Below are 21,230 nucleotides of genomic sequence, written 5' to 3' on the forward strand. Positions count from 1 at the left end.
CTATACAGGCTCTGCTCTGCTGTGCTGGCAAAAGCTTGTGCATAAACCAGGCACCAGCTCAACCCCATCCCTGAGACCCTCAGCAGATACAGGAATCGATTTATTTTGGTGAGCGGTTGCTCATTCTGCAACTTCTGCATTTCTTGCTGTCATCTTAAAACAAAACAAAATGCCAGAGAGGCAGACTTCCACCAAGACTTCAAAATCATCTCTCTGTCAATCTTTTGATCCACTGAGCCAGTCAAAACTGCTCCCCAGAGTAGCACCCTTGCTTATCTGTGACTGCATCTGAAAGACACTGTGTCAATAAAACGCTTAAATGAAAACTAGCAACTGCCCTACATGTTGGCTTGTCCCCATCGAATTATTGAAGGGGAGACCCTGTAGTGCCAGGCACATAAAATGTCAGTGGCAATCGTGACGGAAGAAGCTATGCAGCGCTAATTTCTGCCCAGTGAAAATTGTCTTTGTTGTATAGTTGCAGACATGCGTTGGGAGGCTCCACTTTCTCATGGAAAAGGTCCGAAGACATCCTGGCTCTGCTGCAGTGGGAGCAACCAAACTGACAACATTTTGCCCCTTTAGAATGGACCGCATTTCTGGTCACAACTAACCCAGAAAGCGGTACATTATCTGCTGTCATTTGGGTAGTTTTGCCTCTGTGTTTTGAGGCTGACTTCTGATTTTTGAAATATCAATGTTTTGGGTCCAAAACACTGAGCTGATTTCATTCCCTCGCTGAAATTCAGAAGCCTAGATATAATTCATCTCTATAACCCAGGTAATTTAAGAGCAACTAGGGCAAAGTATTGCAGAATAGCATAGGGAACAATCTTGCACCATGGAGGACTGTGCCAGAAGACCTAATCTCTTTTTCTTTCCTATTTTGTTCTGTTCTAGAGTTTCATGACAAGCACAAAAATCATGCCCTCAAAGCAGTAATAATGCCTGGTGCAAATGCTTAACCACTAAGATTAGCATCTTGCAGTACAGGAGATAAAACCAATTAGCTGAAATTCTGCAACTGTCACCTCTTTTACCTTATTTAATAGAAGGTTTCATTTTGATCTCTTGGGTAAAAAAGGAGAAATAACCCTGAAGAAATTACAAACCCATATATTCCAAGTTGTGTCACGTTCTGCCCTGTGGAAATGGAAATTCAAGATTAGTATTTTCCTCCCCAGCCTAAAAACTGAGCCGCATGTCAGGATCACAGGAACAAGGTGAAAAACCTCCTTGCAGTCTTTCTGCAGAGCGGCAGCGCTCTTGGCTTTGAAGAACAACTTTGCTTTTGCTTTCCTGGAAGAGCAACTGAGTTCTCAGTGACACGATTTCACAGTTTCTACACTGGCAAGGAAACTCACTTCAGACAAAAGCTGCATATAACAAAAGAACAGACACCTCGAGTCACACCAGAGCCCGGTGCTCACATCCCACCATGGCCACTAACAGTCATCCAGAGTATAACTGAGCAAATAGGTGGTGATGCCTCTTCCACTCTCCAGCAAACTGCAGCTTGTGTCTGCCCTAAGCCAGAGATCACATCTCTCCCCTCAAACAGCGTCTGCTAGGTAATTTCTTCCATGACTTGGTCTGGAGGTAGCATCCACTGGGTCCTGCAGCACATTCCACCTCCTCTAGGCAGCCTCTCTTCTCCCCTGGGTGGGGAAGGCAGAGGGACAGGGCGGAACCGCAGCTACAGGCAACAACCCAGCAGCAAGACACCCACTAATTCATAACCTGGTATAGTGATTGTTCCTCATGTTCTGTATTTCCCTCCTACATTCCCTTTGTCTGTGGCTGCACTGACGTGTTTATAGATGCATCTATATGTTTACAGAAGCATGTGCTGCCCTGGTCTGAAAGAGCTACAGGATTGCATTGAGGAATGAGAGAGGAATCACAGCAAAAAACAAGGTACCACCCTGGAAAAACAGAGGGCGAGAGCCCCCAGCTTCAGAAACACGGAGACTAAAAATAACGACACACCTTTGTTACTCCTTCCTCTTTTTCCTGTTTCACCCAAAGAGCCCCCAGTATAATCTGAGCAGCCTCAGAGGCAACAGCAACTCGGCAGCTGGGCTGACAACAGCACCCGTGCTTCATGGCAATTTCTGCAGGGCAGAAAAGTGCTCAGGTCACCACCGACATGAGCATTTCAGAATTTCAGAAGCTTTTCCAGATAATATAATGAGCCTGGCAAGAGATGGTCGATGAGTATCTGTCCATAGTAAACTACCGCAGAAAGGTAGTAATACTGTAACGCTGCTGTGACAGCAAAACAACCACAGGACGATACAGAACACATAAAAACATCTGTTTCATTTAAAAATGTAAGAGGCTGAACTGAAGAAGGCTTCTTAGCTTCAAGACATTTACTGCCTCCCTCCACCCCAGGCTCCCACTCTGCACATTTGCCCTTCTGATAGGCAGGATATATGAGCAACGCGCTGACCTTGCCAAAGCGTGCGGCAGGCTCCCACGGCTCCTTTTGCAAGTGCGCTGCTGAGCCTCCTCAAGCACAGGGTGGAATCATCCTCCTCGCTCAAGGTGAGACTGTCAGAGGGAGAAACCGGTCCTCAAAAAGTAGGCAAGACCAGGAAAAGCAGAGGGTGTTTGAATTTCACAGCTGTGTTTCAGGAAGCTGTAAGGCCCTTTAAGTGCTACAGGCATCAGCCTGTGACAAGGAACTTCATTTAAACTTCTCTCTCATTCACACATTAATTCAAATGGAAATCTTGCCACATTTGTTTTTTTATCCTCTGCAAAAGGAACCTGTGAGGGAGGTTGTCCATGCAGATCTTTATTATCACCCTGTTGCTCATGGCCTGAAATTTTACAAGGGGTCCAACCAAAGCAGCATGAAAAATGGTCACCAATAATAACACGATACAAGGAAAGATACCGTGTAACACTTGTCATCAGCTTTCTCTAGAGGTCACTTCTCCAGCAAATACTGCTGTATAAATAACATGGTCACATTTAAATTAAGCATCCTGAACAAGACTTTAATTTAAAATTAACCAAGTAGTCATAATTTTAGCTAAGCCACTCAGCTATAACAGCAGCACGTCAGCCTAACCCCATACATTTGTAGTAACAAATGGATCTTCAACAAAGGTGAAATCTGTACAGATGGTGAAGGCCACGACAAACCCCCATGAAGTAGCAGGACAATAAGAGGAGAAGGGAGTAGGGAGCATGACACTCAGCAAAGGTCTGGCAAAGCCCCATGTGCCACAAGCATCTCTGCTGGTCCTGCAACAGATGCAGCAGCTACATGCAGGCACAGCCGTGCCCTGACCCCGCGTGCTCCCTTTTTATTTCAGTTTAGCACTTTACTGAGAAATTCCTGCTCCATGGCTCTGGTGTAGCTGGTTTGGAAAAAAAATGGTGTTTGTTGTTCTCATGGGAGACACGGCTGAGAGAAGCCAGGTTTGTAGATACCTGAGGGATTAATTTACGGTGGATTTCTAGTCTGACTGCCAATACTTTTTATGTATTTTTTTTGGTGGATCCTGCATTTCTGGGAGTTTTGCCACAGATCTTCACAAGGCAAGATCAGCCCAGGCAAGAACAGAAAGGCTGAGCGTAATGTGGGATGTGCCACTTCCAAACCTCACCTTAATTGTGGGCAAACCCAGGCCCAGAAGACAATTTGACACAACAAATAAAAGCACCTAAATATACACGATTTTGCAAAAGAAAAAAGTCAATAATCAGTAACATTAGCATCAAATGAGAGCAACAGGGTCTACACTGTGTTTGAGTTGTTACATCTCTAAGTAGATTTCCCAGAACTTGTTTTGCATTTTTCAGATGAACGGCTCTATTAAATTCAAATTAAATGCACAGTTAAGCACATTCAGGGGATGCAATTTAAAGCGTTGCTGCGCTCTTAGCCCAAACACATTTGCTCATTTCTATCAGCACAACAAAATCAGGTCATTGATAAAAACTGTTAGAACTGCACATGCAAATTAAAGCACAGTGATATGTGGGGACAGGCTGCGATGGAGAAGGAGGTCCCTGAATTGTCAGGAGCTCTCAGCCCTGCTTGCACTGAAGACGGGGAAAAAACCCTGCCTGCCCTGCGATGGCTGGGAGAAGCCTGGGCAGGCAGCGCAGTGCCGGCAGCAGCTCCCACCGCCCACCCTGGCTGCCAGGCCCCGCAGCCCACCGTGGCCGTGGCCGGGGGTCCCGCCGCCCGAGCCAGCATGCCGGGGGCCGCGGCTCTGCCTCCCCCCGGGCCCGGCAACTCGCAGGGGCTACAGCCCCCACGCAGTGTGCACGTCCCACCCGTGTCGGGGCCAGACCCTCCATCAGCTGCCATTACCGTCAAGTTAATCGGGCCCACGTGAGCCAAAGAGGTTTTGAAGGGATGTTATGATCTAGGCGATCAAATTGAATAAAAACACTGCGGGCGGGGGGGGGGGGGGGGGGGGGGGGGGGAGAGAAAAAAGGAAGCAAAAACGCTTTGAGCGGTTGCTCTCCCCACAGCCCAGTGCATTATCCTGTTCCACTACCACACCGCTGCCTCCATCCAGCCGACTCCCGTCCCCCCGGCGGCGGATGCTCCCCGAAGCCCAGCAGCTCCCGGGGGCTGCCCGTGGGCGGCCGCTGCGCCCTCCCCGCCCGCAGCGCTCCGGGCTGCGCGGCCGCGCATCGCTCCGCACCGCCGGGACCCGGCCGCGGCTCCCCTACGCCAGCCCCGGGGCTTCTCATTACACCCCAGCGGAGACCCGGCAGTCGTGTCCCGTCCCCCCTCCCCCCCCGCCACACCGCAGGGCTCTGCCCTCCCGTCGCTACCGGGGCTCCGGCAGCCACCCCCGGGGGTGACCCGCCGGGGGGACCCTGAGGAGGGGGCTGCTGGGCAAGCCGCGATCAGACACCCGTCCCTGGGGGGCGCGGGACGGCCCCACCGCGCAGCCCGGGCCAGCACCGTAGCTCCTTCCCACGGGAGCTGTCGCCCCCCGCCCCGGCAGCCGGCACGCAGCCCCGGCACAGCCCTCAGGGCCGCCGGGACCCCCCAGCCGCCTCCCGCGCCCGGCGCCGCGCTGGGACGATGGCCCGAGGCGTTCGGTCCCTGAGAACTTCGGGGTGGGGGGTGGCGAGGCTACCCCCAGGGCCTGGGGCCGGCACAGAGCGGGGGGGGGGGGCCCTGCCTGGAGAAGCGGTCCCGACCTGAAGGGGAAGCGCGGGGGAGTAACGCAGCCCTGGCCGGGGGGCCCCGCGCCCCTTCCCGGGGGACACACAGCGCTGCCGGGGGTCCCGCACCCTGCCCGGGCACCCCGCAGCCCTACGCGGGGTGGCTCCCGCGCCCTGCTCGGGCTCCGGCGCTGCCCCCCGGCATCCCCCCCCTGCCCCCCGGCGCGGCGCCGGAGGGAACTTGTGCGGGGGCCGCCGCGGGACCCCGCGGGCCGGGGCCGCGCTCGTACCTGCGTATCCGCGGGGGCCGCCGCCGTCCCGACCGGGCGCGGCGCTCCGCGGCACGTCCAGCCCCGGCGCCGTGGCTGCCGGCATGGCTCCGCCGAGCCCCGCCGCGCCGCGCCCGGCCGCGCCGCCCGGCAGGTGCAGCCCGCGCCCGCCTCCGCCGGGGCCGGGCCGGGGCGGGGGGGCCGCCGTCCCGCCAGCCCCCGCCGGGCGCCCGCCCGCGGCCCCTCCGCCGGCAGCCGCGGGGAGCGGGGCCGGGAGGGCGGCGGCGGCTCGGGGCGAGCGGCCGCGGTCACCGGTCCTCGCCGCGCTGTGTCACCCCCCGCCGGCTGCCCCGCCGGCACCCGCCGCTCGGCCCGGCCTCCCGCAGCGGCCTGGCGGGGGCGCGGCACCGGGCGGGGGTGGGTTGCCTGCCCTGTCCGCTGCCTGCTCTGCCTGCTGCCTGCTCTGCCGCTGCCTGCTCTGCCTGCTGCCCGCCCTCCCGCTGCCTGCTCTGCCTGCTGCCCTGCCCTGCCTGCTCCCCCCTCTGCCTGCCCAGCCTGCCCCTGCCTGCTCTGCCTGCTGCACTGCCCTGCCTGCTGCCCCCTCTGCCTGCCCTGTCTGCTTCGCCCCCCACTGTCTGCCCTCCCTGCCCTCCCGCTGTCCACCCTGCCCTCCCGCTGTCCACCCTGCCTGGCCTGCCTGCTGCCTGCCTGCTGCCTGCCCTCGGTCCCCAGTGTGGCCAGGCAGTGCACACAGCCCAGAGAGCCTCAGGTGGGGCAGACTGGTCTCATGGGTCTGGACTTCTCACTGCAAACGTGCTGCCTGCTGCTCATTGTGCCATTATGTGCCAGGAGACGCATCTCTCACACACTTGCTGCTGACGATCTTCAAAGTTGTGTTTATATCTAAAACTGAACTGAATGGGTAGAGCCAAGATCCATCCTCTTCCCACCTGGAGGCTGGACAGCACACACCGACGTGCGCCGGCTGCTCAGTGAAACCCAAGCACCTTGCGCTCCCTTCATGTGTCTCGGTGCCCATCACACCCAGGCCCGAGCACCCACAGCCACTGACCGCCCGAGCAGCACTACCTCAAGCGGGTGAGCTTGGGTCTCAGCAGTGTTTGGTGAGATCATTGCTTTGCTGACACTGGCAGTAGATTCAGAAAAGTACTTTAGTGGTTTGCACCGCGTGTCCAGGAAAAGCAAGAGGAGGAACAGCAGGCTCTTCTGAAGGCGCTCTGCTTGTTGGTGCTGAGCATATGGGCTGGGGCCCACACTAAGCACTGTGGCTATTAACACTCACTCTGCTTGTTTTACCCTCTCATTATTTTTTTCACACGGAATTAGAAGGAAAAAAAGTCTGCAGGAGCAGATTGGAGAGATGAAATTCCAAGATGCACCAAAGAAAGAGAAAATCTCCTAAGGCTCTTCCGACAACATGCAATGGAGCGGAATTGTACCCATGGGGAGTGGTGACACAGCTTCTCTGTGCTGCTGGACATAGCACTCTTTCCTGTAAGCTTATTTGGCAGGGAGTCCATAGAAATATTGCAGACGTAAAGGGCTGCTATTTCCATCTTTATAACTAAAACACATTTTTAAAGTAATACTTGGTTGCATTATAGCAAAAGAACAACATTTTTTAAAAGGCTTCAGCTTACAAATTAGGGCTGTATTTCCAGTAATGCCAAATACTCATAAATCTAATTTAAGTCAACAAGGAACTATAACTCCCGCCATCGAGCCCTTCGCGTCTGTGAAGCCAGAGGAATACCAAAACCAGGTGGTTTTTTCCTTAAGGCATTTTTGCAGCTGCTATTATACAATTAAAGTTGAACTCAACTGTGTTGCAAGTCAAATATTTTCTTACAGGCGCTTAGGGAAGTAAGTTCAGAAGCAGCATCTGAATCCCACTCACCTCATGCCAGCGCTTAGTTGTGCTTCGTAACAGAAAGCATAAAGCATCGCCCAGCCAGAGCTGGTTTTGCTTAAGCATGCCCCGGAGCACCGACGGCCAGGCAGCCCTGGCTGTAACCTCCCAGGAGGAAACCCCCTGCCCTACCTTCAGGGCGAGCGCTTGTGTGGGGAAGCTGTGGGGCCTTAGCACTTGCCAGCAGTGGAAGTCTTGCTGATGATTTTAATGGAGAAGGTGGCCAATTCCATTGACCTGATGTCTACAATCCTTATTTAAAATCCAGCTGTAATAAAGGGGAATTTTGCCCAAGTTAGGTGCTGTCATCTGCCATCATCAACAATGGTGACATGATTTCACTTTTAAAGCCACCCCTCCCACGCAAATATGCTTTGAATTTAGCAAAAAAAGAAATATCTCATGAGTATAGTGGGAACAAACACAAGAAAAAAAGATGAGAGAGAAGGAAGAGAACAGAGAGCGCATCTTAGAAATGATGAAAGCTTCCATGCTGCAGCCCAGCTTTTCCCTGCTGGCCCGCTTATCTCACTGTCAGTGTCAGGGGAAGCTGTGCAACCCCAACCAGACACTTGTTGCCCTTGTGTAGGGTTGGTTTAGCTGTTGGATTTTGCTAAGCTGCCCTAAGGCACCGACTTTCTTGTAATCCCAGTTATTAGGGCTGCTTAAGGCATGCCAAGGGCACAAGGCTGCTGAAGCGACAGCCTCCCTTATGGCGCTGCCTGCTTGGCCCAGCTGGCTGCAGGGCAGGGATGCGCTCCCCAGCCTGGCCCTGGCAACTTCCCAGCCCTCCAGCAGCAGCAACCCGCTCTCTAGCTCTCTGCCTCCCTGCAGCCAGCCCTGCTGCCACCTCCTCCTTACCCTCTCCTCCCTTTGAGCTGCAGGACCCGCCTGCTGCAGCTGAACACCAGCCCCTCAACCTCCAGGCAATGAAACTTGGTTTTGCCTACATTGCTCAGACGCCTTGAGCGGGCTGTGTTGCTTACTTAGTAACTCTTGAAAAGGATAGCAGCTCTCAGCCACAGGTTTCTGTTTAATCAGGTAACACGTGCATAGGTGTTATTGCCTCCTCAGGCTCTGCAGTTAGGTTACTGAAGGAAGAACGAGACCCTGAGAAGTGGCAATGAAATAATCCACTGGGTTGGAAGAACTGTCCCTGCCCCCAGGGTACCCCTGAACAGCAGTGTGCCGCTGCCCCAGGGAGGCGGATTCACAATGCTCCGCAGCTTCTCCTCCTCCCAGCTACAGGCTTTCACACTGGCCCTTCTGCTGTCTCTGACAGCCAGGTGTGCTGGCAAAACCTGCCAACCCAGCAAAACCAGAAGGTGAAAGCAGCCTCTTCCCCCTTGCCTCAGCGCGGGGGCTGTTATCCACACCCAGGCTTTGTGAAACTGGAACCTGAAGCCCTTGCCTTGTCTTTCAGCTACAACAGCTACTGATGGCTTCAGCTGCCCTGCCTGGTGCAAGGTCTGCCTGGGAGACTGCAGTCTCAGATGCAATCAAAGAGTCCTGCATGGAGCAATGGCATAAGGACCCTTCCAGAGGAGAAATGGCCCAGAGCACACTGTCTGCCTGACTGCCACCTTTGAGCCTCTGCTTACAGACAGCAGCATTCTCTATGTCCAACCTCTTTGCAAGAGCAACAGGAGCCAGACAGTTCACCCCCATGGTACTGACCTCGGAAAGGGGAACAGGGTAAGAGGACCTCATCAGAAACCAGCCCCTGAGGAAGAGCCAGCAGGGTCAAATCCTCCCACACAGACCAGAGACTGTTGGTGGCCACTGGACTGGAGGCACAGGACACACCTGCTTGTCAGCAAGGGCTTGAGGAGGATCAGAGAGTAGAAGCTGGCAGGACCAAGCACCAGAGAGAACAGGGTGTTAGAAGCAAGGAGGTATCCTTTTGAAAACCTGAATATGTGCCCAAGCGAGGAAAGTAGAAAATCTGGCAGGTTAAACGTGAAAGGCACAAAAAAGAGACCAAGAGTGGAAGAACAATTTGCAAAAGACATCAAAACAAATCATACATTTGTCTTTGGATGCCTTACAGGCAGGAAGTCTGTCACAGAACCGGTGGGGTCCTTGATCACGATCTGAAAGAAGCGCTCAGAGGAGACAAGGTCATAGCACAAAGGCTAAATTAATTCTTTGCCTACCCTGGAGGAAAATAGAGAGGAAAGCCAGAGCCCCTCTACGAGGGGGATGCACGAGATGGTCTGTGTGTAGGCAGAGGTTGCTGTGGAACATGTAGGCAAAGAACACGCATTTCAGCAGAAGTGCAAAAGAAATTCCAGATGAAAGAATCAAATTAATTTTTAACGAGGATGCATAACCTCTCACTTAAAATCTTCTTGGTGACCCAAGGTCTGAAATAGAGGAAATGCGACACCTGTTTTTTACAAGGAATTCTTTTGGATGGGACCTCAGAAACTACTGGTTGGTCAGCCTGAAATCTGTACCAGCCACTATAATAGAAAATGTTTCAGCACATAAGATCAGTGAACACATTAGTACATTTAATATACTGGGGAAAAGTCAACACGGGTTTTATGAACGGAAGTAAGTTAGATCTCACAAATCCTCTGGAGACGTTTAAAGGAGTCAACAGGCCAGAAGATAGGGAAAATCTAGCTGATATTTTCTATATGGATTTTCATAAAAGGGCTCTCAGCAATATCTCTTCTGAAAGGGCTTCGAACAGCTATGGCACAACAGGAAAGGACCCTGCACCAACAAAAGAAGTGATTAAAGGTGGGAATAAAGGGCTGCTTTTCCCAGCACAGAGGAGCAATGATGAGAACTCCTCAGGGCAGGGGAAATTAATCTGATTTTGGAGTGAGAAATACTGCACACAGGGACCTGGAGAGTCATTTCTGCCAGGGGCAAGCTGCCTATGCCCACGTCAAACTCCATTTCAGCTCCTCTGCTGGCTCACTTGGGCTATCAGTGGTGCAGAGGAGCCGTGGTAGCAGTGACAGCTCATGGCTGATCACAAGAAGTGACCCACTCACGTGCTGCAAAAAACCCAGTGTAGTTTCCTTTTGTCTAGTGACCCTACACTTTTTCCCCCAAAAGACGTAGGCAGAGGAGGTGGTGGATTCAGCATGGAGCCATAGCTCAGGAACCATTTTCTTGTTCTACGATTTAGAATAGTGCAGTGCCACAATATAGAAAAAATACAGCAGCACACAGCTATGTTTATCCCATCAGAGTCTGAAAACATTAAGCTCATTTGAAGAGGGAACATTTTTGTTCCCTCCGTAACAGAAATGAATAAATACAGTGTGACAGGCCAAGTGGCATCAATATACATATCATTTTGCCAGTAGCTTGGAAAAACAAACATTCTGAGAACAACCATTTATGTCTTCAATACAAGATAAAGTGTTGCTGTGTATACTCGCACACAGACTATCTCCTCCAGCATTGTTCAGAGCTAATCAGCATGGTTAGAGTTAAGCAGACACGGCCTTACAAATTCATGTTTGGTTTGGGATTTGGTGCCTGTGGTAATCTGGCATATGTCACACTTTATTCTCCAGCTTAATTTCTTAGCATTATAATGGAAAGCAAATAATGATCATTCTAGTTCCCTATTTAAATTGTTTGTGCTGATTACGGGAATAAGAAAACAAAATAAATGGTAAAAACATGCAAATCCCTACACTACAAACATGCATGCTGCATCGCACCGTAGGGGTGGGGTCTGACAGCCCTGGGCCCTGCTACAAACATGCAAGAGTGTCCTGCAAAGCAGCCTCAGGTTTGCTGAGCTTTTGCAATCCCTGTTTAAGCTCAAATAGCCTTTGAGCTGGTAGAGACGTTTTTAAGAGGCACAGTATCAGAATTAATACGCATAAAGGAACAGGAAATAAATAATAAAGAACAATGGGAGGAACTGGGGAAGGAGGGGCAGAAAGCAACTGGTTTGTTATTAAAAATAAAGTAAAAACTGTGTGTGTGTGACGCTTCCAGGCTCCCAGCAGGGCAGACAAGCCAGAGGACAGTCCACAAAAACGTGTCTGACAGCGGGTTGCAGGGAATGAGATGGTGTTTCAGCAAGGGGTAAGAAAACTACGGAGGCTTGCCACCCATGGGTGCTGCCTGTTGGGGGCTGATGGCTGGCACCCAAGGAAAAGCTACACTGCAGAGCTGAGGAGCATGATACCTGGAGAGCAGATAGGAGCTCACATGGACACCAAGGCCTGGGGGGTTCCAGCAGGGACAACCTGAAGAAGAAAAGATCAAATTTCAGGTTCCCCCCCTCCCGTCCCCTAAAAGATGGGCATTTCAAAGCAGAAAACTGCATTCCCCCGGGATTTGGAACTGAGCTAGAATTGCATTAGGTGTCCTAGATATGAACACCCCGAAAGTTGCTGCATTCAGATATTAGGGTACTGTTCAGACTGCGACTTGCTCTAACAAATAAGATTTTTGTCTTTTTTTTAATAAAGTCTTTATAGTTAAGATCTGAATGTGAAAACAGTTTCAAAAATCAGGAGCCACTTCCAAAGAAAAGATGCTGTGAGGCATTAAGTACAGGGATTGTATGGTGGAACAAAAATGTGAGTAAGCAGGGGGATTTTTCTCTCCACTTAAGACCTAGAGCTCTTGGAAAGCAGATCTGCTGTGAAAATCAGGGCGCTGCTGATTTGAGACAGAAGCAGCTTTCTGCAGAAGCATGTCTCCAGGCATTATCAAGCAGCATAATTCACCATGGGGGGTTTAGTTCCTCAGAAAGAGGATGCCCTCCCTCCTTGGGAACCACCAGAAAAGAGGCAGAAGAAATCACAAAGACCGTGGCCAACGACAGCTTGTACTCAATATTCAGAACTGAGCTTGGGTTTCTGCATTGCAGCCCCTATCACCAGGGCACCCCTTCCTCAGGGGTGCAAATCCAGCCTCAGGGCTGAGATAACGTGAGCAAACATAGAGGATTTAAGATGAAGTTGCGGGACACAAAATGCGAGACTGACAGGATGCTGAGCCTGATGCCACAGACAGGATTTGTATCGGTTCACCACGTTACCAGCAGTAGTGAGATGGCCTGTTTTAAAGCGTGTGAAGAGGAGAACATTGACAGGTTCACAAATAAACTCAAAGGTCAAAAGATAATTTTTAAATTAGCCCCAAGAAGATGGGCAAAGTTAATTCCTATTATATGTTAGTGAAAAAATACTGAAGCCAGCAAGAGCTTGGGTTCCAACCGCAGTTGATTTTGAGCTGGTACATCTTCACAGCGTGTGACATTTTGCACTAATATGGATTCTGAGCAAAGGCATGAAATGTGTTCCTGAATGTACTTCTGTTTCTTAAACTGAAAATAAATGCACACTTCTATGTCCTGGGTTTTCTCTTGAAAACAAAAACTAGCCAGGGCACAAGCAATGTACTCCTAAAAGTTCAAATTTACACCAGCAAGAACAAGCACAGTAGTCATCACCTTTGCAAAAGCTCGTTAAAGGAGTTATTTCCCCCCCACAGGACTTGTCAATCTGATTTCACAGACAAGGAAAGTCATTATTAGGATATTTATGTTAATTTTATTTTCCCACCACAAACTAACCCCCGGAGCTACAGTCATCCAAAATGCATTGTGTGATCTGGCAGCACTCCAAACCCCGCTGACTCCCCTCCCGTAATTAGTACCTTTTACTTCATTGTATCCACTCAGTCTTTGTACCTTGAGCCTCCATGAAACCTCAGGTGCTTATTTTTAATGAGTACAGCAATGAAGAAAATATATTCCTGACAGGAGTTATGAAGAGAGATGTCAGCAACTTCTGAAAGTGCAAGCTATACATTTGCTGGTGGCTAGAGTAAGTCAAGTGGATCTACTTGCTCGCTGTTTATTACTCTGTGTAAAATACAGTTACACTTTATGCAGGCAGCTTTATGCAGGCAGTTTTCTGTAATAACCATTTGTTAGAGCCTACCCTGTAATAGCACAAACAGAAGAACTATAGCTTAAATATTTGGCCTGAAGCAAAAACCTGTGCGGTTACTGATGTGCATTGTTGTTAGAATTACCTGTGTATTGAATTATATTAACAAGGGCTATTAAGTGAGATGGTTTCAAGTCCATCTGATTCAAGCAAGAAACAATTTAGTCTAATAAAAAAGACAAGAGTAGCAGTATTTCTGACCCAAGTCTGCCAGGTGTGCAGTTACAGAAAATATTTAATTCTGCAAGTGATAACGTGGCTTACTTGAGCTTACTGAGAATTGCTGGGCTTTGGCTACAGCCCTCCCACAGCTCCATTCTCAAAGAAATGTGCGGAGGAACTTCCAGGAGATCTAACCTGTCTGTCAGGAGAAAACTCAATTCACTTGCTAGCAGCGCTACAAGACCCCTTGTGTGTGGTCAGCCAGTTTCTTTTGCCCTCTGATGGCCCCTGATGAAACCAGTCTCTGCTACCCCAATAATCAAATGGAACATGGTAATACCAGAGCAATACAACCAGCGGATCTGCAAGTGATATCACAGGCACAAATGAAATATTAAAAGCTAAAAAAGGCAAAAAAGATCTCAGGAAATATTTGCCCATAGCATCCAGGAGACTGTTCTCAGGTTTCAAGGGAAGCAGCATTAAAAGACTCACCTTTATTCAGGGTGGTCTTCTTGACTGCCAGATGTCCACAGGTTCTCAGATGCTTCCAACCTAAACGCTGGAAGGATAGCAGCACAAGAGAGAAAAGAGTGAGCAGAATTAGATGACACATAAAAACTAAGTTAAGAAAATAAAATAATGAAATGAACCTTTTTTTCCCACAAAAGGCAGCCAGGCCCTTCCATGGTTAGCCAGAAGGAACGACTCTGCTGGACATCTCTCAAGGCTCCAAAATGTTTAAGAACTAACGCTGCTGTTGTCAAAACGACAGAATCAGGGAAAGAGGAAAAGTTACATTTCAAACAATACTAGTAATGAAAAAAAAATGAGTGTCAATGCACAAGTTGCTCAGCACAGCACTCCACAGTAATTGAGGACAACAGATATTCAGTGAGCAGATGCATGAAATGGCTGCAGCCACACAGAGTAGAGGATCCCAGTCACCTGGCCACAAAGAGAGAGAAAAAGAGAAATAGAGACGTGAAATTATGCATGGTTTGCCATTTCATTTCCTACACTGGGGTTCAGGCCAACTACACTCTGCCATAGAGGTCAGTGCCAGCCGGAGCTGGTTGAATAGCAAAGTACACAAGCAAACATGAAAATATTTTCCTGAATATGAAAAGCAGAGCTCAGCTGGCCAAAGCGTGCAGAATGCTCCCACTCCTGCTGGCACGCGTTTCCCCAGACAGCAGAGCTGTTTGAAGGTACCTGTAAATATGCGCAGTGCTCCTGAAGTTGTACAAAAGCTTTTCCAGCGAAAATTGTAATCCAGGGTATGCCCTTAGTAGTCACTGCAGTTTAACTGACAAAAAAGGTATCGTATTAGCAACTGAGGCTAGCTTTAGTAACTATTGAAATGAGGGAGAAAAAGGCGAGGGGAGAAACGCTCCCATGTACAATTAGTGATCGTTAATGGAAATTACTTACATCAGTTAAAATTAATTACAAATTACATTTACTCTATGTTATAGTAAAATTGCCAGAGAGCTTTCTAAGGACAGTAAGCTATCTGGTTACTAGAATACATAATTTCTTGGTTGTCTGCCTTGCTTTAGTATTTCATATCCAACACTAAGTGAAAAAGCAATACAACTGTGTCACATCTTTGGAGACTGTGTTCACAGCTGAGTGGTAAGTGAATACGTCCTAAAAATACCATGAACTGGATGCGTTTCAGGCTATCCAGTCAAAATGATAAACTTTCCATTTAAAAACCATCCATGTACTGTTGAAGTAGCACGTTCATCTCTCATTCTGCAGTCACATGAATGACAAAGCTGAAGTTTTATGTGCTGAGATCCTGCACTTAGTAAAGGCAACGGCACAATTCCCACCGTAGCCGGAGCTTCTGGTCACTGGGTACTTGTCTCTAGACTGAGCCATCATGGCAGTGGAATATGTGGAAACATCGTATGTGTTCATACCTTCCTACAAAATAATCATTTGGCTAAACACAGGTGAACCATAAATAATGATTCTCCTAAATCAGGAATCTAGCAAGCAATAAGCTGGAAATAAAATTATGAAAAATCAAGGTTGCTGGAATTCAGAAACCTGACTGCAAATTAGCAGATAATGAGAACTCAAATCAAAAACCTACAGCCTAAAATTGCTGGCACCAAGACAACAAAACTTTGAGAAGCTTTGAGAAAGACCACTTTCTTATTTCTGCATCTGTTTACTAAGTTGCATTGTACCATGGGTTGTGTTCTGCTAAAAATTACCCCTGTGTGCATTGATCTGTGTAGGAGTTATTTCACTGTGGTATCCCATCATAACACCATCACCACGAGTACCACAATGGACTATTGTATGATCAGCATAGCTGGAAGGAAAATTCTCTTCTAGCTGCTGGACATAGGAAAAAATCCCGGTGTAGTCCTTAGCCAACAAAATAGACAATACATAATGCTACCATATAATATCTCCTCCTAACAGAAACTGGAAGGGAAAGAACTACTGACTGGCACAGTGGTTTCATCTTGGGATGGGTTATGATGACAGGAGATCCCTGTCTCCTAAATTAGCTTATTTTTAAAATAACTGCGTAAAAGGGAATAAACATAATCTGAAGAGAGTTGTGAGAATTACATGACTTGTTGCTGCCATTGAACTTAGAAAGTTCAAGCGGAAAACATGATTTTCCTACAAACCCAGGATTACAGATGCAACGGAGTTTAATGATGGAGTTAAATTCTTTTAAATTAGCCTTCAAATTTAGGAAAAGAAAAGATGAGAATCTGCAGTATAATGAAAGTAAAACAACCTAAAAGTAGAAAAGGTACATATGAATTAAAAAAAAATAATAATAAATCAGGGAAGGGAACATTTCACCAAATGAGAAAGTCCACAGAGGATTTCCAGAGCATCTCTCCTCCTTGTATTGAAAAATGATGGAAGGAACCTTTATTCATTTATCCCTTGGGCAAATATATCTTTCTTGTTGCCATTGCTTTCTCTCAGGTGCCTCTTTCAGCTGTAACAGGGAAACCTCAGCCACTTCAATGCACGCAGCCCTTAACAGCCATGGTTTGTGCAGAGCCGTCAGCAAAGTCCTCAGCGCCGGAGGGTCAGAGCTGGGAGTACAATGCCCACAGACAGCTGAGAGAAAAAGAGTCCTGACCAGTGCAAAACCGAAGTCAGAGAGGTCTGCCTTTGTAGCTAATCGTAGCTAAAACAAGGTATGAAAGGGACTGGCTGTGTTGCCAAGAAAACACAAGAATATATCCATTTTCTAACACTGTACAAGTGTGTTTGTCACCCATTGCTGCCACCCGAGGATCTTAATGTCTAGAGGTGATAAAAACAATCAATGGCTGTAAGTGGACTCTGGAAATATTGATGTTTTATTGGCTAGTGAAGCATTTAACTTTCAAAATGATACAGCTTCACCACCGTCTGCAAATGCTTGAGTACTGAGTGCGAGCAAGAGATTGACTTCACAAGCATTTCAAGAGAACCAGGCTGCCTCCAGCCTGCAGCCAGCCTGTCTCCTCGAGTCTGACAATAATGCTGTTGCTAGGAGTCTCTGCAGTAGTTTTAATCTCTGCATTCAATATTTGGCATAAAATTTAGTGCAGCAAAAATGTCCAAATTAGAAACCTTAGTGTTCTGCTTATAGACGGAAACTCACTCTGCTTGCTGTACCAGACCATCACCCCAGGTTAGAGGCTGATGCTTCCAATGTTGCTTCTGTAACAGCAAAATCAGAGCCCTTATCAGCAAAGTCTCTCTAGACTGGGAGGTTCGATCTATATCCTAAATCTAAGCAGTTTCTTTTTGTAATTTTAGCTTTTATAGCAGTTTCACTCCAATATGATTAAAATACTAAAATGATAAAGGGATAAGTATTAATTTTCTATAAAGATAGATGAACACACAGGGATACGAATACATACTCACATAGCACCATCATATACAAACCCCACATCTAGATTAAGTGCATGTGTGGTGCAGTTTGTGCTTGATAGGTTTTAAAATCGCATAAAAGCAAATTCCCTCTCACTCTGGCATGAACGTTCTGTAAGATGCTATTCTATACCTGTAAGAAACAATAAACTGGAGAGAACTAGGAGATATTTTCACATTTTATTTTAAAACCAAATGGAATATGAAATTAGTATTTTCCCCAGAAGACCTCTCTTGATTTTAACTAATCCACTACAGTAAAACAAAGGAGAGGTATGTTAAAGCAAGTTCTGTGGGAGCCTTTTGTATCTGGCAGAGTTTCTTCAGAGCCCTGGGAATGTCAGGATAGCACATCTGGAAGATGCGAGAACAAAACAGAGTATTTAAAATCATTTTTCTTGCTCATGGGAGGGAAGAGCACTGCAGGCCCTCTACATACACCAACGCAGCTCTGCAGTGCTTGTTTACTGTATTTACTTGGAAAATTAAAAGAAATAAGATTTAAAGGGGACTTCATTTGATATTGCTCAAGTGCTTTTTTTGCAGAGAACTTGCTTGGGGCAATGCACCGCAGCAGTGCATTCTACAGAGATACAGATTCAGTCCTGCGGGAAACATTCCCTGCCATTTCCCAAAGTGTGAGAATTTTCAAGTGGTATTTTGGTACCATAAACGTAAGTTTCTCTGTCGACTACAGTCACCTCCACCTTTCACGGTCATAAAAATCTCTTCTAGATCTGATATTTTACAATCAAACCTTCACATATGCAATATTAATGAGGTATGTAGTACCGCATGTGACAGAAGGGATCTGAGCTCTAGTTATATACAGGACCTTCTGATTCTATTTTCTTCTCTAAATCAATAAGAAGGGAAACTTACTTGCCGGTGGCCTTGTTCTTTGAAGATGACTCTTGCATGTCTGTTCCCCTGAGTTCCTGGGAAAGCAACTCTCACCCACTGACACTATAGCATATCAGAGATGAAGTCCCAGACTATAGCTGGTTTCTGCACGTTGTGGTTTCTGATGCTGGCAGTGTGGCTTTGCAGGGATAACCCAAGTCTCCTAGAAAAATGGTTGCAAGGTCAGGAATAAGTCTTCTGTCCAAACTGCTGCAGGTAAACTTTGCCAGCTTCTTTATTCCCATTGAGAGATTCAGATAAATTCTACCAAGGCAACTTGCTGGATTGACCCTGCTCCTCCTACAGTGTGTTACCTTCATTCTGAATTTTATAAATATTATTTTTCATTTGTATTTTTATTCTAAAAAGAAGACAACTTTGCCCGCATAGTCAGTAATGACATTTCCATCCTGCCATTTCAGTCACCCATTAGCAAAACAAAATCATCAATTCTGATGTGGGAACCTCACCTAGGCACTCTCCCACACAAGGTTTCTGAAGCAAAGTGGCCTAAGTTGTCTTATTCTGGCAGACACATAATACTGGCATAAAAAACCAGCCTATACCTAACAGTCCGAGCCCTAGGAGACCCAGCAAGAAGCAGAATTTGCTATTCTGCCTTCCCTTCTGCTCTCTGACCCCAGATCTAATTAAACTGGCATGATGCTGAACAGGGCCAAGCTTAAATATAAGCCATTGTAGAACCAGCAGCAGCTTCAGCTTGCAAGGAGCCTGTCCTGCTTTCAGAGCAGGGTGAGCACTGATTTCCAACCATGTCCCTCAGCGCTTTGGAGCTGAAGACCTCCAAGTTCAGCAGTATCTTTGGTGTGCTGTGAGCTGCTGTTCCTGTGATTAATTATCCTCTAAATGAAAAATATTCTTCATTATCTCTGGTCCTTTGCTTCAGTTTACACCTGTTACTCTTCTGCTGTGCACCTCTGTAAAGAGCCTGGCTCTTCCTCATGGGTGCTAGGAAGTGGGTATCAGGTCCTCTCTAAGCAAGCCCCGTCCCCTTGGCTGCCTCTTCTAATTTCCTTACCATCTTGATTGTCCTCCTTGCTACAGTTCATCAGCATCTCCCTTATACTCCCTTCATCCAAACCTGGATGAAGTGCTACAGAAAGCTAAGTGCAAGGACATACAGTAGCCGGGAAAGTGTAACCAATCCAAACCTTAAACCTCGTGTACTACAGCTAATAAAAAAAGCGTATCATTTAACCAATATATGCCACAGCCAGAGGGCTTACAACTGGTGTAAAAAGTCCAATGCTTTTCCTGGTCTCACACAGTCGTGCACCTCATCTCCACCTTAAAAGGCTGTCTTGGTTTAATTCTGCTGATGGATCTGAAAACACAATACGGAAGTGCTCATGTGCTCCAGCAGATCCCTGAGAAATCAATACAAGAAATTACTGATGATGAAGGCAGGCATTTGACTCCCTCCCAAAGAGAATAATACCCCCAAGAGCATTGAGATGCACTCAGTTACATGGGATGAAGACACTAATGACAAAAGTTTCTTCCTAAACATGTTATTTACCCTTCCTAGTTGCTTGAGATGCATCTCTATTCCCCTACTACCAGAGACAGTTACCTGGGAACCCATCTAGAGTTCCAAGTCAGGAATCTCTGTTGGCAGTAGATTAAGTTGGAGGTGGAGAGAAGTAAACGGGGGTGTTTTTCTTGTATCTTACAAAATCACTACCTTTCCCTACAACTGGATATGCCATCGCTCCAGCAACTGATAAATCTGAATTACAGTGCATCCATTTATTTAAATCTCATGGCGCATTTCTTCAGGAGCTCTGCATAGTCCACCAGCAGATACAGGTTTTCTCCCTGCTTAGCGAAACACTGGTTGTTCTGAATACTGGGCCACTGTACGAATAGCAATCATAATCTATGGTTTTTACTCCAAGCATTTTACCAGTGATCATTTTAGATATTAGCAATCTTATAAGAAAGTAACAAAGCAGCTAAGAAAGCCTCAGTCTCCCCAGCCCCCTCATCTAAAAAGCAGAAATGCTAACTGACAGTGGTTTGATCTGCTCCTTATTTAGCAAGTATCACATTATAGTGCAGTAATCATTTTCTCCTTGCTCTCTATGAAGTGGGAAGTGAAGTTACCATCATTCTCTTAACAATGTGAAAGATTAAGGAGTCCATTTCCAAATCACTGCAATAAACCACAATCGGCAGGCAGGAAGAGGATGAGAATAAAAACCAATAAATGGTACAAGTAGCAGGCTGAGGGAGCAAATTGCACTTTCAAAGCAAGGCACGGAGCTCAGCTGGGTGTTTTCCTTGGAAGAATTGCAGGTCCTGTCTCCTGAGGCAATCAGGAGCAGTTCAGGTGACAGGTAAGCGCTGCAGAGCCGAACCCAAGCTACAACGGGTCTGCAGAAAGGGACTGAGGAGGGGGAGTGTGATTTCTCTCCCCTTTCACACAACAAACAACTCCTTCTCACTGCTTTAGTTAAACTATAAATAAAAGTGTCCTGTCATCATCTCCTCCCATCCACCCCCTCTGTTCTCCTCAGGGATGGCTCTGGCTTTCCTGTATCCCTCATGGAAGAGCAAGAACCCAGCAGCTTGCAGGGGGCCTGCACCAGGATGCTCAGGCAGCAGGTGCCCCCGCCGGGTCCCTCTCCCCCTGCCAGAGGCACCTCCAGGTCTCTGCGGTGGAGGCTTGGGAGCCGGGCATCTCCCTTGGGCCCCAGATGGGTGGCTTTTAATAGCAGGAATGACAAAGTCCACTCTTCTGTTAATGGACTGAATATTAATATAGAAGAAGTGCTTGAGCGTGGCTTATCTCGCCTTCTCTGATAGAGCACAGGATGTGCAATGCTTTCAGACATGGGTGCATTCTGCACGGAACACAAGTGATAAGGCAAATCCGGAGCAAAGAGGTCATTCAGCTAAGGACCAGCCTGTATGCACCTCAAACAAACCTTCATT

The 21,230-nt window shown here is 47.7% G+C and overlaps 1 protein-coding gene across 1 annotated transcript in view; it reads right to left on the reverse strand.

Annotated features, from left to right (window-relative positions):
• SUSD3 (sushi domain containing 3) overlaps positions 1–7,340 on the reverse strand; it is a 35,747-nt gene extending 28,407 nt beyond the window's left edge. The window contains exons 1-3 of the mRNA XM_055710205.1: positions 7,336–7,340; positions 5,439–5,705; positions 2,456–2,556 (exon numbers count right to left, since the gene is read on the reverse strand). Coding sequence (XP_055566180.1) covers positions 2,456–2,556; positions 5,439–5,705; positions 7,336–7,340 — 373 coding nt within the window. The remainder of the gene's footprint in view (positions 1–2,455; positions 2,557–5,438; positions 5,706–7,335) is intronic.
• Between the last annotated feature and the right edge of the window lie 13,890 nt (positions 7,341–21,230).

The sequence above is a fragment of the Falco cherrug genome, chromosome 4, assembly GCF_023634085.1.
Source record: "Falco cherrug isolate bFalChe1 chromosome 4, bFalChe1.pri, whole genome shotgun sequence".
NCBI classification, from domain to species: Eukaryota; Metazoa; Chordata; class Aves; order Falconiformes; family Falconidae; genus Falco; species Falco cherrug.